At 43.4% G+C, this 16,544-nt stretch overlaps 1 protein-coding gene across 1 annotated transcript in view; it reads left to right on the top strand.

Annotated features, from left to right (window-relative positions):
* The window catches only part of LOC311232487 (junction plakoglobin-like), a 57,430-nt gene that overhangs the window by 32,144 nt on the left and 8,742 nt on the right, over positions 1 to 16,544 (top strand). Inside the window, exons 4-9 of the mRNA XM_084319297.1 lie at positions 1,274 to 1,527; positions 2,891 to 3,129; positions 9,720 to 9,921; positions 14,018 to 14,162; positions 14,364 to 14,467; positions 15,416 to 15,754. Coding sequence (XP_084175423.1) covers positions 1,274 to 1,527; positions 2,891 to 3,129; positions 9,720 to 9,921; positions 14,018 to 14,162; positions 14,364 to 14,467; positions 15,416 to 15,754 — 1,283 coding nt within the window. The remainder of the gene's footprint in view (positions 1 to 1,273; positions 1,528 to 2,890; positions 3,130 to 9,719; positions 9,922 to 14,017; positions 14,163 to 14,363; positions 14,468 to 15,415; positions 15,755 to 16,544) is intronic.

Below are 16,544 nucleotides of genomic sequence, written 5' to 3'. Positions count from 1 at the left end.
CCAGTATGGTCCAGGACTTGTTCCTGCGTGATCTGGGGAGCACCTGGTGACAAACAACCCTCGCCTCGCTCTAGACGATGGCGCTTTCACACAACCATCACTCTCCTTTTTATTGGCATTTCCTTTTTTTTATAGATAGAATGACGGACGGAAAGCGTCCTGCGTAGTCCAGTGAATGTGAAATAAGATGAGTGATTTAGACACAAGGTCTATCAAAGAGGTATAGAGGAATCGTATAGATATTGGATGTATCTCATAGTTCTTATAATATGGAGATGCATAAACAAGAGGTATGAGTGAATGGTGTATTTTGAACAATCAATAAATAACGATGTTTTTAAAGAAATCCAATGATAATTTGCTTTGAAAAGAGAAAAATTATAAAGGAAGGTAAATTAATAAACAAAACAGTCTCTTGTCCGAAAAGGAATAGGAAGAAGCAATATGCTTGTCAGGTCCTACCCCTTATTACAATAAACCCTTAACAATATTTTCAAACAGTGTTACATTTTCTTCCAACAAAATCATCTGCAAACAAAATCACCTATCCATCGATCAAGTTAATATTAATATATAATCATTACTGTTAATAAATAATAGTTATTTTACATTTAATAGGCTACTGTCCATCCAGTATCTTTTAGAAACCAAAAGGTATATGCTGACTAGATAGAACAAAAACTGAAAATATGAAGGAAACTGTAATAGTGATGTAATGATATGGAAATACCTAAAGCGGTGTATAATGTTGACTGATGCATCAAAAAGTCACTGACCCCCAGCTCCATAGTTCCAACTGAACAGCCTCTCAATTTACACACCGGCATACTTTACATAATTCATTACTGTATCTAATTCATATAGACCCACTGTACATACTGTACTTAATTCATATAGACCCACCGTACATACTGTATCTAATTCATATAGACCCACTGTACATACTGTACCTAATTCATATACTAGATCCACCGTACCCACAATTGCACTCTCTGCCATCATCAACCAACTAAACACGAACCATTCTGCAACACTCATCTCTAAAGTTGGGTTCCACTAGCCAGTTCTGTTTTTAGAACTGGTTCAAAGTTAATAAAATACCTGGGTTTGTTAAGCTTTCTGTAATACCCCCCCTCTCCCTACAACATAGCTGAAATAATATTTTGTTACTGCACTGAGCAATACACATCCTTCATCTAAAACAAATAGTCTTTTCAGATTTGATTAAATGCTTTCAAACTTACCTCTACTCTACTCTCCTGTCTCCTACCAGAGATCGAGTCCCAGTATGCCATGACCAGGGCCCAGAGAGTGCGGGCAGCCATGTTCCCAGAGACGCTGGGGGACGGTACGTCCATCTTGTCCACCCAGACCGACCCCGGCCAGATGACCAACGTGCAGAGGCTGGCAGAGCCCTCGCAGCTGCTGAAGGTGGCCATCATCCATCTCATCAACTACCAGGACGACGCAGATTTGGCCACGCGTGCCGTGCCCGAGCTCACCAAGCTGCTGAACGACGAGGACCAGGTAACCAAACACAAACACATATAGTACACACAGTGTTCACTACATGTAGTTTGCATGCTAGTTGAACTACATTTGGTAGTGCCCCCGTGGAGAAGTATCAGACCACATGGTCTTTCCACATCTGCCAAATGTCCGTCACTGTCTGCCATGGTGGTAGTGAAAATACCACATTACCATTGGATTGTACCATGGTTTACATTGGATTGTACCATGGTCTTATCTAAGTGTGAAAGTTGTACCATGGTGATACATGACTTTTACCATGGCAGTACCATGGTAAATGATTTATACAATGGCCCGTTTCATGGTAAAACTGAAAATACCCTCCAACTACCATGATACCTTTTTGTAAGGAGTAGTTTTGTTGGGGTGGTAGTTTAATAACCTTCACATCTTTTGTGTATTCAGTATTTCAATATTTAACTACTTTGGGTCATGTAGTTATGGTTCATTTCAAACTTATTATTTCCCATATAGATTTAAATTGTTCCTAGATTCCACCTCAACAACTGCTCCCTGTCTTCTCTTTAAAACACACTGTCAGGCCTACGTGAGAATTCAGCTGCACGCGGTGTGTTCACACTGTTATCTTTTTTTTCCTGATTTCTAATCTCATTTTGCCTGACTGGCCACCTGCCTGCTTGTGAGTCTTTGTGTCTACATCCCTGTGGGCCGTATATTGGCCTACCTGTCCACCTTCAAGTTTACATTGGCTCCAATCTGTCTACTGTGTTTTCTTTCACCTGCCAATATCTCCTTGGTCATAATCAATATTACTGATCCGATTGTTGGGTTTACTTTCACTACCCAAGTGTCCTCCATAGCCCAGTCCTTCTTTTAACTAAACTTTACCTTCAGTTTTCTCTAAAAGGTCAGTGCCTGTACTTCCACAGTTCACCTTTATAGACTTGGGACCTGGTCACATTGATCCATTGTGTTGGTCTACATGTTTTTAGTTATTTTCCACTTTTGGAACTGATGACGGATACATCAGTCTGTTAGCAAAACTGCTGTTTCTGCAAACGCACGGTTACGTTCTAATGTAAAAACAAACCAATGGACAGCAATACCTGTCTGATTTATCCCTGTGGTTTGATGGATCTATATAACCAGGCCCTAAGGCCCAAGGAGTAGTAAGGACTATGGCCGGCGTTTTTCAAGGGTTTCGTTTTGGAAAAAAGTAAATAATGCTGGAATGACTAGCTAATGCTAATTTCCCCAAATGTTGGCGTGTTCCTTTAAAGCCTAAACCTAAAGCCAGAAAAGCTCCACTTTCTTTTCGCTAATTCAGGCTAACCCACCACTACCACTCATCCATTGTGCCCTGTAACCCTCCTCCACCCTCTCCTCCATCTCCCATCAGGTGGTGGTCAACAAAGCGGCGCTGATCGTCAACCAGCTGACCCGTAAGGAGGCGTCCCGCCGCGTCCTGATGCAGTCGCCCCAGATGGTGGCGGCCGTGGTGCGGGCCATGCAGAACACGGGGGACATGGAGACAGCCCGCGCCACCGCCAGCATCCTGCACAACCTGTCCCACCAGAGAGAGGGCCTTCTGGCCATCTTCAAGTCTGGAGGCATCCCTGCCCTGGTCCGCATGCTCAGGTAGGAGCCTCGTGCTTCTATAAGGCAACAGGGACGCTGCTATAGCTTCCACTTCCCACTTGTGCCATACAGTATGTGAACCCTTTTGGAATAGTCAGTTTTTCAAACATTTCACACATTAATCTGTATTATATCTTCATCGAAGATACATTTTCTGATAAAGCATGTCATGATTGAAGGAAAACACAAATAGTTATAGATATTAATATATTTGGATTATTTACTAAATACAGTACAATGATTAAACATGAAATATCCTTGTGTGCATAAGTATGTGAACCCTTGGGATCCAGCAGCTGCTGGCACCTATGGCTTCAAGTAAACCTTTCCCAGACCGTTCCTAGAGTTGAATACTAGTCTCTTGCATGTGCTTTGATGGATTTTGGTTAGTTTTCATCATTGAACTCCCGCAATTCACTGGCATTTTAGGGATTCCTTGCATGAAGAACTCCATAATGCTTAGGGGTGGGACGATACATCGATCCAGATCGATACATCGATGTAATTATCAACAATCGAATCGGATCGATGCGATATAATAAGATCGATTCATATCGATACTCTTATTTTGAAAATCCTGTGGCGAGTCTCATATCCGCCCAAGAACAACAGCAGTAGCTCCGTGTGTGTAGATGTTACAGTATAACATTCTCCCTTTCCGTGTGTGTGTGTGTGGAAAGACCAGATGAGGTCAGAGGAGTTTGATGTTTAAATGTTATTTAAACATAAACAATATAATACATAATAAATGTAGGCCTATACATGATCATGCAACATCAACAAATTGTTGTAGGAACAGTTTGGGAGAGGGAGGTTGTGAGTTTTGAGTTCCAAAAAATTTAGCTTAAAGTTTAAAGCTCAATATATAAAAACGTGGCACTTTACAGTGAACAGGAGGTCTTTGTATTAAAAACAATAGATTGATTTTCCTTTAAATGTCTGGAAGAGCTCAAAAATACAAATGTCAAATGATATTTTCATTACCTTTTTTTGTTGATCTAAATGTTACTGATTGTGTTAAATGGGCATATGATATCATCTCATATCGATTGCAGGCACCTGAATCTAATCGTATCGTATTGTATCGTGAGAGACTTTGTGATATCGGCAAATATCGTATCGTTGTCCAAAGAATCGATATCGTATCGTATCATGATGAAACTGGTGATTCCCACCCTAATGCTACATGTCTTCTCATTTAACCACTATTATGTCTTATCTGCTTGAATATTTAGAATCATTGCCTTGCTGCATAACTTCTTTGGCATGGCTATGACCTGTCATTCCTCCATAGAATTTGAAGTCAAAAACATAGAATTCACTGATTTCCTCGTAATGACAAGGTCACCAGGACCAGAGGCAATAAAGCAGCCCACAGAAATGACACTCCCATCACCATGCATAATTATGTGGTGTTATAATGGTGGATGGCAATGTGAATAACGCAGCCCTTCAAAAGAAATATGTGGCCAAAAAAGACACCCTTTTTGATCAACTTTTGATATGCTGGTCCAGAAAATGGTCTTCCAGTGAATACATTTTGAATGGACATGCGAGTCGAAACTTGATAGTTTTGGCCATAACAAGAGGTGTGTTATTGTGAAAATGTATCTTAGATGAAGATATCCTAAAGATTAACTCAATCAGCGCCAGACCCGAGGAAAGTCGGGTTAACTCGCCAACCGTTCAGCGCCAGACCCGAGTATAGTCGGGTTTTCATCATTATTTCTTTTATTCGATATTTTTATTAATTTCTCTCACACAGACCTCGGGGTTACCATAGAGTGCAATAACAGCCGCATCCTGGTAGGTGGCAGTATTGCCCACCCTTTGAAACCTTTTTTTCACACCCGGTGTTACGTTTAATTCACTCCGGGCGCAGTTTTTTTAGTCGGGCGAGTCTGGCTGTTCGATGGCATTGAAACGTGTCCAATGCCCCCGATGCATGTGTTGTGGTGGATTATGTTGGCGACACGATGGACAGCAATACTGGAAATCGTGATCAGACAATTGGAATATTCTTTTTGGGGTACCTCCTAGTGAAGGTAAGGACTATATGACATCAATCCTGCTTTGATCCAACCATGATTTCACATCGATCGCAACGACCATGTGTAACGTACTCCAGAACGTATGCCGTTGGTGACGATCAAAGCATCAAAAAACGAAATAGTAGCGTGTCCAGGCGAGCAACACCAAGTAAAATTCACGTATTGCTCCCTAGTGCCGTTTTCTGGAATTAGCCAGGATCACTCTGAAACTATACTTATATTCACCACGGTATAACACGCGAACGTATACATGAAAACATTTATTCTTTTTCACATATTGAACGATGGATAGTTGATGTCAAATGAGCCATAGTATTGTATCCATAGCTATAATATAGAATATAGATATAGCCCTGCAAACACCCCCACGCATTCCTATCTCTTAGAGCGGTGGCGCAGTAGGAACACAGATGGGCTAGGCCCGCAGCGCTGAATGAGTTAATGTGTGAAATATTTGTGAAAACTGACTATTCCAAAGGGGTTCACATACTTTCAAGCAAGAGATATATTAACACATTCAGCGCCAGAGGTCGCTGTGAGCCGTATGGCTGTGTGTGCCAGCGCTTTAATGAATGGGGATACATGCCGGTGTTTGCAGGGCTAAAACTATATTAAATATCATAGCTATGGATATAAAACTATTGCCCATTTGACATTGAGTATCTATCGTTCAATTTGTGAAAAAGATAATTTTTTCATCCATACATTCCCGTTTTATACCGTGGTGAATATGAGTATAGTTTTAGAGTAATTCTGTGTAATCCCAGGAAACGCAGCTAAGCAGCGTTTAGTGCATTTCACTAGAAACCGTGCCATTCCTCGCCTGGATCAACAATCAATCTGAAATTAACACTATATTATCGGTATTATGTTTCATCATGCATGCATGAAAGGGTGGGGGGGGGGGGTTCTATGCTTCAATCGTCACCAACGGCATACGTTGTGGAGTAACGTTACAGTAACACTTTCGGATCACAATGAAGGCATGCTCGGATCAACGCAAGATTGATACCATATAGCCCTTACCTTGACTAGGATGTACTGCAAAAAGAATATTCCAATTATCTGATCGCCATTCCAAGTATTGATGTCGATCGTGTTGCCAACATAATCCACCAAAGAACATGAATCGGCGGTGCTTGATTCTCCCCAATCCATGTGTTATAAACGTTACTCCTGCCAGACAAGGAAAACCCGGACGGACTTTTTAGATCGACGTACAGGCCAAGCCAGAGAGATTCCAAGGATGTCCAATACCGGCCGCGCGGCGGTATTGGACGTTTGTGATCTCAGACCCATTCCCATTGATAACATCAGGCTCCCTCGATGGATTATGAATGGAAATAGCGAATAAAAGAAATAACAACCAAAACCAGACTTTTCTCCAGCGAAGCCTCTTTGTCCACATAGATGTGTTGCTATATTCGCTTTGGGAATATCCGCACTAGCTAGCGTCTTTTCCACAAAGTCCAAACACCAGAAATGGAACTACAACGGCAAATGTGGGCTTGACTTATCAGTTCCTATCAGTTTCACAGTCTGAACCATGTTCATGTAATTTACATGGTGCAACAATGAGGGAGTAAAAACGTGTGTTGAAATAACTGGAACAGAGGTGCTAAAAGTCCAGATGGTGAAGAAAATTTAAGAAACACAATGCTCTATATTAAAATGGTCTTTTGTTATACTATGGCCTTTAAATTTATTTAAATGTTTTTATAAAGAAAATAATTATAATTATAGAATGCAACGGTGTTGGGCAAGTTATTCAGGAAGTGTAATTAGTTACTTATTACTGATTACTCCTTTAAAAAGTAATAATGTCTTTCTATCAAATTAATTAGTTATGTTACTAGTGTGGCCTTCAAATTAGCTTCCATTACAGCAACACCTTCTCGAGGTAGCTTCCATTACAGCCACACCTTCTCGAGGTAGCCAGAAAACGTATTTCTCTGTCGGCTGCTCGACATTGTTCTTTGTAGGTATTTTCTCTATGATGTGTTGAAATGAGGGCGAGTCAACTGTGGAGATAGGTAACATCTCTTCGACGATATACCCAGCGTCAAGCTTCTTCAGATCTTCTCCACTCACTTGTGGCGTTTGCCCTGATCTTAGATCCAGTTTCAGTTGTTTACATCCATCACTCCCACTGCTAGAGGCTTCCCTGGCAGGTTCTTTATGCGTCAAGTTTCACATTGTCGTGCTGTCATCATGTCGGATGCTTCATCAAATTAGATCTTTCCGCGGTTGTAAACCTTTTGCTCCACACACAGTTTACAACCCGACAGCTATTATCACCTTCCATGCTGCTTTTTGGCTAGTAGTCGACGTGACCTCGCTGTGACCTGCCCGCGCGCGCACATGTCATCTACCAAGGACCGCATATAAACAAGTCTAAAATAACACATTTCATTCTGGCAACAATGTAACTCAGCATTATTTGGAATAGTAATTGTAATATTGATGATGATGGAAGACTTTATTTCAGACTCGAGGTCCATATTACACATATACAAAACAACAACAAGAATACAATAACAAAAGAAATAAGGCCAACAACATAGATTAAAATACATAAAGGCATCGGTTCCAATGTTTCCACAAATCAGAGGCACCTATTATCTTGTTTTTTTACTCTAATAAACAACACATACATTTAAACATCAGGTTCCTCAGCAGAGCATGGAAGGTGGGTACATTTGTAGTCAAACAAATGGCTTGCACTAGTCCGTCTTGGGAGCTTAAGGAGGATCCTAAATGCATCATATGCTACCTGCAGTGCTATTTTTGCTGTGCTATAATTACACCATAGATGTGCAGTATAAAATGGAGTACAATGGGCTCTGAACAGGCTTATTTTTTACATCGTCTCTGTACACGTATAACATTTTCGTGCCAGCATATTGGCTTGTGCATACAGTTTGCAGCACTGGCGCTGCCCATCAACATCATCATCACACATGTTAATTTCAGTGATATTGTGACCCAAATATCGCATACTCTTGACCACATCTAGAGCGCAGTCAGACAGCAAGAAGGAGGGAAACTTTTGCTTCTGGTCCTCCTTAGTTTTCACTATCATAACGACACTCTTTTTAGGCGAGCGCCCCGCTACGAGGGCCATTTCATGTATGCACGACGAGATATAATAATGATAATCTAGCGTTGATTTCAGGATGATTAGATAATCAGCCGAAAAATTACAACGTGATGACTGGATTACACTAAAATGCCTTTTTCTCGTCTTTTTCCTGGAATTACTCAAAAGCACCCAAACCATACTCGATTCAAAGCGGAAATGTACGGATGAAAAAACAATCTGTTTTGGGCATGTTGACTGGAAGCAACTCACTGACAGTCGACTGCGTTATTAGACCCATAGATATAATATAAGATATATATATATATTTTTTTATTGATCTTTTTCCCCCTCCTTTTTCCTCCGATTTTCTCCCATCCCAATGTTAGTCGTTATGCCAATTCCCAATCCCCTGCGCACTTACCCCCCACAGTCGGTCTGGGAGAGTGGAGGCTATCGCGTGCTTCCTCCGACACACGTCTAGCCAATCAACCGCTTCTTTTCACCTGGCAGCGCGGACTCTCACTGAGAGGGTGTAATGTGTGGAAGGATCACACTACCCCCCCTTAGATCCTATCCGCGCTGAGCAGGCGCCCCGACCGAACTGTAGGAGTCGCTGTTTTACAACGACCCGGACCCACCCCTCCAGCTTTCCCACCCTCTAATACTGCCAATTGTATTAGTGTGAACGGCCAGCCAAGCTGGTGACAACGCCGGGAGCTGGATTCGAACAGGCGAATCCAGCGTCTCCGGCGTGGTGACGAACGCAATCTCCGCTACGCCACCTGACCGCTAATATAAGATATATTTTAAGCATTCGCAAATGTCGCAGTCTAAAACTATATCCATTGAATAAAGACCTGGCGATTAAGGGGGATCAGTGCCCCCTGCTGCTGGTGGTCAATGTGTTTAAGGTAGTAATATAATTACTATTTTGTAACTTTTAAAGTTACAAAACACTGAACAGTAATACTAGCACACCTAATCACCTAATAAAATAAGGCAAGCTGATAAACATTTAAACTAGGGCTGTCAGATTATCGCGTTAATTAGATTAATTAATTACACAGCAAAGTTGTAATGAACCAAATGACTATCAATTCAATAAATTTGACTGTGAATAAGACCATGCTAAAATGTATCAGACCTGAAAAATCTAAGCAAATGAATAAATGGAAGATGATTAAACAGAAGGTTTTGTAGATACAGTACTGAATTCTGCCATCCAGACACATGCAATTTGAAATATGATTATAGAATATCAGCCCTAAAATGGTTATGCGATTAAAATGCGATTAATTAATTACAAATCCTGTAATTAATTAGATATATTTTTTTCATCGCCTGACAGCACTAATTTAAACATTAAAAATGTAAACATCTTTTAGAGATTTTGTGATCATCCACCTCACTCACTCTCTCTCCCTTCCTCTCCCCCTCTCTCTCCTTCTCTCCCTCAGCTCTCCCATGGAGTCGGTGCTGTTCTATGCCATCACCACCCTCCACAACCTGCTCCTGCATCAGGAGGGAGCCAAGATGGCGGTGCGTCTGGCCGACGGCCTCCAGAGGATGGTTCCCCTGCTGAAGAAGAGCAACCCCAAGTTCCTTGCCATCACCACAGACTGTCTGCAGTTGCTATCTTATGGCAACCAGGAGAGCAAGGTGTGTGTCTGTCAAGGCTATGAACCAATTGAGTAGGACCTGCTTTTAGGGGACAATAATAATAATAATAATAATAATAATAATAATAATAATAATAATAATAATAATAATGGATAAAATTTATATAGCGTCTTTCATAGAACCCAAGGTCGCTTCACAATCAGGACAAAAAATAGGGCAAGGAAAATAGGGGGGGGGGGGGGAGGGGGGATGAGGGAAGGTAAGGGATAATGGACCTAATATAATCTAAACTAACTGATGGGGAAAAGCCTTGGTGAAGAGGTGTGTTTTTAGAGCGGATTTGAAGGTGTCCAGGGTTGGGGCGTTGCGGATTTCGGGGGGGGGAGAGAGTTCCAGAGGGTAGGGGACGCCACGCTGAAGGCTCTGTCCCCAAAAGTCCGTAACCTGGTGCGAGGGATGGAGAGGAGACCTAGATCAGAGGATCGTAGGTTCCAGGATGGAGTGTACTGGTGGAGGAGATCAGACGGGTACCGGGGGGCCAGGGCATGGAGGGATTTGTAGGTGAGGAGCAGGAGTTTGAAGGTTCTGGAACTTGACTGGAAGCCAGTGAAGGTGGATGAGGGTGGGGTTGATGTGCTGCCAGGGCTTGGTGTGAGTGAGAACCCTGGCAGCTGAGTTCTGAACATACTGGAGCCTGTCCAGGGCTTTGCTGGGTACCCCGAACAGGACTCCATTACAGTAGTCCAACCGGGAGGTGACGAATGAGTGGATCAGGGTCTCAGCCACAGAGTCTGAGAGTGAGGGTCGGAGACGGGAGATGTTCCTGAGGTGGTAGAAGGCAGACTTGGTGACGGATTTGACAACACCTCAATATTAAAAGGCAGAGTATTGGGTTAATTGTTGAGGTTTAGCTTGTATTGGTGAATGTTGAGGTTAAGTTTACGGGGAGAGGTAATGAATGCAAGTCATTGCAATGTGCCAATAAAAATAAATTATCTTAAGATAAGATGTTCCTTTATTAGTAGGGATGCTCGATATTGGCTTTTTTTTACCGATATACCGATATTGTCCAACTCTTAATTTCCGATACCGATATCAACCGATACCGATATATGCAGGGTTTCCCCCCCCCCCCCCCCCCCAAAAAAACGGAATAATTTCAGGTAATTAACATTACTTATTACATGGCGTTTTCACATTCGCCGAAATGCTTGCTTGTGATTGGTCAATAGCGCTCGTCAGAGGTCCGATATTACTCTATAACGGACCTCTGCCGAACAATAATGACCGCTGTGCGCAGCTGGACCAATCAAGCCCACTACACACACTGTATCAGTGCTGCTCAGCATATGCACAGCTGCACTCAGTCATGCAATCAGACCACAGACCTGCCGGCTGCCGATAATAATAATCACTTTATTTTGGCTGACAGAGCCACAGAACAACTGCGTCTGCATTTGATCTCGTCTTGTCGATGAATTAGGTATATTGTTAGTAAGTTAGCCATGTAATAAGCGGGATAATGTATAGCCTATACTCGGTCATTGTCGCAAAATAATTGACCTTCACTGACGTTTAAAACACCTCGGCTGCGCCTCGGTGTTCTAAACTCTGTGTCGGTCAATTATTTTGCGACAATGACCTCATAGCTATACATTATCCCTTACATATCTCTTGTTGTGGAATTAACACAACATTATGCATACTTTTGACAATAAATAAAATCAGAATTAGTTCTTACTTGCTTGCCTGGGTAAATAAAGGTTATAGAAATGTAAAAAAAAGATTAAAAAAAAATTGAAAACCGATGCCAATATTTTTCGATATCACATTTTAATGCCGATATCGGCAGATAATATCGGACATCCCTATTTATTAGATTAGATTTTTTTGTCGTACAGTTCCACGAAAATACGTTTTTCATCCAACCAGAGTGCAAATGTAACTGATGTAAAATATATAAATAGTACTACTGAGTAATGGTGCTAATCAGATGTACAGAGTTGTAGTATTATTATGTACAGTGATACAAGAATAAAGACACTATGGTAGTCATACTGGCCGGCAGTGTAACTAGTAAGGGATATGTATAGATATTGTATCTACAGCTATGTAAATAGGATTATATGCAGGTATGTGCAGACGGATGTGGATGAATATATTAATCCCCTTGGGGAAATTCAGGGGCAGCACGGGGAGTGGAGGTACAGGCAGGGTAATAGAGATGACAATGAAATATAGAATAAAAATATCAGAAAAGAAGGTTAAGAACAAGATGAATTGTGAATACAAAAAATTATAAAATAAAGGTGAGGGTCTGGTCTATCGATAATAATAACACAATGTGCCAGAGTCTGTGCAGGGTTCAGTAGTCAGAGTTCTAACAGTGTTCCAGCCTTTTGGTTCTCCAGCCTTTAGTTCTCCAGCTGTTGGCCAGGTCCTACTGGCACAAAGGGGATCAGTCTATGGATGAACATGCTCACAATCTTAGTTAGCTCCTCGTAGAGGAGCTGGGAAGGGTTCTCCAGGATATATATATGTCTGTGTGCATGTTCATTCCAAGTCTCAACACGTACATTGATACTGTAAGTGTGCTTCACTCCAATCCAGTAATGTTACTGAGACTTCAGGAGTCAGCGCTGCACAAGTAGGAACATGCGTTTGTCCGGGCGTGGCATGTGAATGGAGTCGTCCAGGTGATCGTGAATCAAGGGTGTGTGTGTGTGTGTGAGAAAAGTGTCACCGCAGTACAGCTAGTGATGATTAATGGGTTTAACGTGTGCTGGCAGGTCTTGTTTCTAAGGCATTATGCACTGGAAGTAAAGTCAGTCAATCTATAAAGCACCTTCAGTTGAATGAAGTGCTTCACAATAAAAACCTGGAGGAAAAGAATGACACGTTAATACACACTTTACAAAAAAAAAAAATAAAAACGTACAGCCTATAACAGATTAAGAACCGGCATATGATTAAATGTAGGGTTTCAAATAAAGTAAATGGACTGCATTTATATAGCACGTTTCTAGTCTTCCAATGTGGTGGAAAATAACCGAAGCTAATAACTTACTCAGTCCAAAGAGACCTGGTTAATATGATTTAACTCAATGTATCAATACAAAAACAGTCAAGTCAGGCTGGATGACTCTCAACGAGGTGTTCAGCTAGGACACCACGGGAAGAGAGCACCCCCACCTGATCTTCAACATCTTTATACATACAAAACTGGAAGGGGTGGGGGTCATAGGAACACACGATGTATAGGGGTGTCATGACATTTTGGGGAAAGGTGGGGGAGGGTTTGTTGGGGTTAAGGATGAGGTAGGAATGAAAGATTGGTGAGGGAGATCAAAGAGAGGGTGAAGGGATTTTTTTTTTTTTATCCACTTTTTCTCCCATTTTTCTATATTTTCCTCCCATCCCAATTTCGTATCATCCAATTCAACCCTCCCCTGTCACGAACGCTGTTTCTTGCCTCCCACAAGCCGGCTGCAATGTGGACTAAGTCATACAGCACAAGTCCCCTCCGGTACTTGAGGTAACAGCAGTCGCATCTTTTCACCTGCGCAGCTCGATCTCTCAGTGGCGAGGAGTAACGCGTGGGAGGCTCACGCTGCCCCCGACACTTCCTGATTCTACTGCGCAGGCGCACCAACCGACCTGTAGGAGTCGCTGTCCACAACGCCCGATCCCCACCCATCAGTTTCCCACCCCCTAATACGGCCAATGTGTATTAGTATGAACGACCAGCTAAACTGAAAGCAATGTGGAGCGCTGGGCTCGAACAGGCGAGCCCAGCGTCTCCGCATTCGTGGCGAGCGCCTTGCCCACTACGCCACGTAGCCGCCCCAAGGGGGGAAGGGAATCTTAACTTCCACACCAACCACTCAAAGCGCTTTCCAACTTATGCCTCAACCATTCACTCGCCAACGGAGGAGGCAGCCTCACAAGGCTCCAAGTCTGCTCGTCAGGAGCAATCGGGTGTTCAGTGCCTTGCTCGGGGACACTTTGATGGAACCGGAAACCTTCAGATGACCAGACGAGCGATCTGCCTCCTTGTGCCGTTAATGTATGGTCCTTCGATTGGGAGTGGGCTTCTGTAGATGCCTAAACATCGCCTCGCCATGTCTTCTCTCAGCTCATCATCCTGGCCAACGGGGGTCCAGAGGGTCTGGTCCACATCATGAGGAACTACAGCTACGAGAAGCTGCTGTGGACGACCAGCCGTGTGCTCAAGGTGCTCTCCGTCTGCCCCAGCAACAAGCCCGCCATCGTAGAGGCCGGTATGTAAATGTGTGTGTGTGTATATATGTACAGGCTAGGAGAGGCAAGCGTTTTATTTATTTTTCTGAAAGGCTAATCAGGGCAAATTACAGCTTCTCCTGCAGTACCGGGGCAAATCAGGTTTAGGGCAAATCGGGTCCTTGTTATCAGTGTTCTTATTATATTAACATGTGATTCATTGGGTTTCTCTTCTCCTACAGGTGGAATGCAGGCTCTGGGCAAACACCTCACTGGTGCCAGCCAGCGTCTGATGCAGAACTGTCTGTGGACCCTCAGGAACCTGTCTGACGCTGCCACCAAGCAGGTCTGTCTCAACCCAGTGTCCTTTTGTTACTCTCTCCATCTTGCTCTCCTCTACTTCTACCCCCATTGATTTTGACTAGCATTCTTCCTCCCCCTCTAAACCTCTCCTCCTTCTCCACCTCTAAACCTCTCCTTCCTTCCTCCACCTCTAAACCTCTCCTTCCTTCCTCCACATCTACACATCTCCTTCTTCTCCACCTCTAAACCTCTCCTTCCTTCCTCTCTAAACCTCTCCTTCCTTCCTCCTCGTCTAAACATCTCCTTCATTCCTCCACCTCTAAACCTCTCCTTCCTTCCTCCACCTCTAAACCTCTCCTTCCTTCCTCCTCGTCTAAACCTCTCCTTCCTTCCTCCACCTCTAAACCTCTCCTTCCTTCCTCCACCTCTAAACCTCTCCTTCCTTCCTCCTCGTCTAAACCTCTCCTTCCTTCCTCCACCTCTAAACCTCTCCTTCCTTCCTCCACCTCTAAACCTCTCCTTCCTTCCTCCACCTCTAAACCTCTCCTTCCTTCCTCCACCTCTAAACCTCTCCTTCCTTCCTCCACCTCTAAACCTCTCCTTCCTTCCTCCACCTCTAAACCTCTCCTTCCTTCCTCCACCTCTAAACCTCTCCTTCCTTCCTCCACCTCTAAACCTCTCCTTCCTTCCTCCACCTCTAAACCTCTCCTTCCTTCCTCCACCTCTAAACCTCTCATTCCTTCCTCCACCTCTAAACCTCTCCTTCCTTCCTCCACCTCTAAACCTCTCATTCCTTCCTCCACCTCTACACATCTCCTTCTCCACCTCTAAACCTCTCCTTCCTTCCCCTCTAAACCTCTCCTTCCTTTCTCCTCGTCTAAACCTCTCCTTCCTTCCTCCACCTCTAAACCTCTCCTTCCTTCCTCCACCTCTAAACCTCTCCTTCCTTCCTCCACCTCTAAACCTCTCCTTTCTTCCTCTGCCTCCCCAGGAGGGTTTGGACAGCCTGCTCCAGGTCCTGGTGGGTCTGCTCAGCGCCGAAGACGTCAACATGCTCACCTGCTCCACCGGCATCCTGTCCAACCTCACGTGCAACAACGCCCGCAACAAGACCCTGGTCACCCAGGGCAACGGCGTGGAGGCGCTGATCCACGCTGTGCTGCGCGCTGGCGAGAAGGAGGATGTGGCCGAGCCGGCAGTCTGTGCCCTGCGTCACCTGACCTCGCGCCACCCCGAAGCGGAGCTGGCACAGAACGCTGTGCGGCTGCATTACGGCATTCCCACCATCGTCAAGCTGCTCAGCCAGCCCTACTACTGGCCCGTCATCAAGGTACGGGGAGATGATTGGCTGCTTGGTTTTAGGCGATATAGCCTAATGTAAGAAGGGTAGTTGGATCACTCGAACGGAGGAAATGGGTAAGATCTGAATAATAATATTCGTCCCAACGACTCCCAAGCCATTATTGTCAGTTATTATTATTCTGTTAAAGCAGGGGTTCTCAAACTTTTTTCTACCACCACCCCATTTTATTTAGGATTTTTTTTCTGGCGACCCCACACTTAACTCATTGACTGCCACGCTGGGAACGGGATATGACTGCTGCCACGCATTAAGGCAATGGAGTCGCTCACCTTGTTTGCAGGGCTATAACTATATATATATATTATAGCTATGGATGCAATACTATGGCCCATTTCACATATATTATCTATCGTTCAAGATGTGAGAAAGCAATAATTTTTCCATCCATACATTCCCGTTATATGCCGTGGTGAATATAAGTATGGTTTTAGAGCGGTTTAGGGTAATTCCTGGGAGGCTAGTAATAGGCCGCGACGCATATTATACTTAATCCATTGGCATTTCGTCCCTATACACGCTACAATAAAAAATTCAAATGCATATGATCGGTATATTATGTTCCATCATGAATGCATGAAAGGGGGGGAGGGGTCGTTTCTGATTAATTTATTGTCAATAACGGCATTTGTTAGTACAACAGCATACGCTGATCAGGGCGATGGCTATGAAAATAAGGCACAATCAAGCTGAAATTGACGTTAAATTGCTCTTACCTGTGGCCGGTGAGATTCCAAAAAGAATATTCCAATAATTTGAT

The sequence above is a fragment of the Notolepis coatsorum genome, assembly GCF_963971535.1.
Source record: "Notolepis coatsorum genome assembly, chromosome: 7".
Taxonomy (NCBI): Eukaryota; Metazoa; Chordata; class Actinopteri; order Aulopiformes; family Paralepididae; genus Notolepis; species Notolepis coatsorum.
The sequence above is the reverse complement of the archived record's forward strand: the minus strand, read 5'-3'. Positions and strand labels throughout refer to the sequence as shown.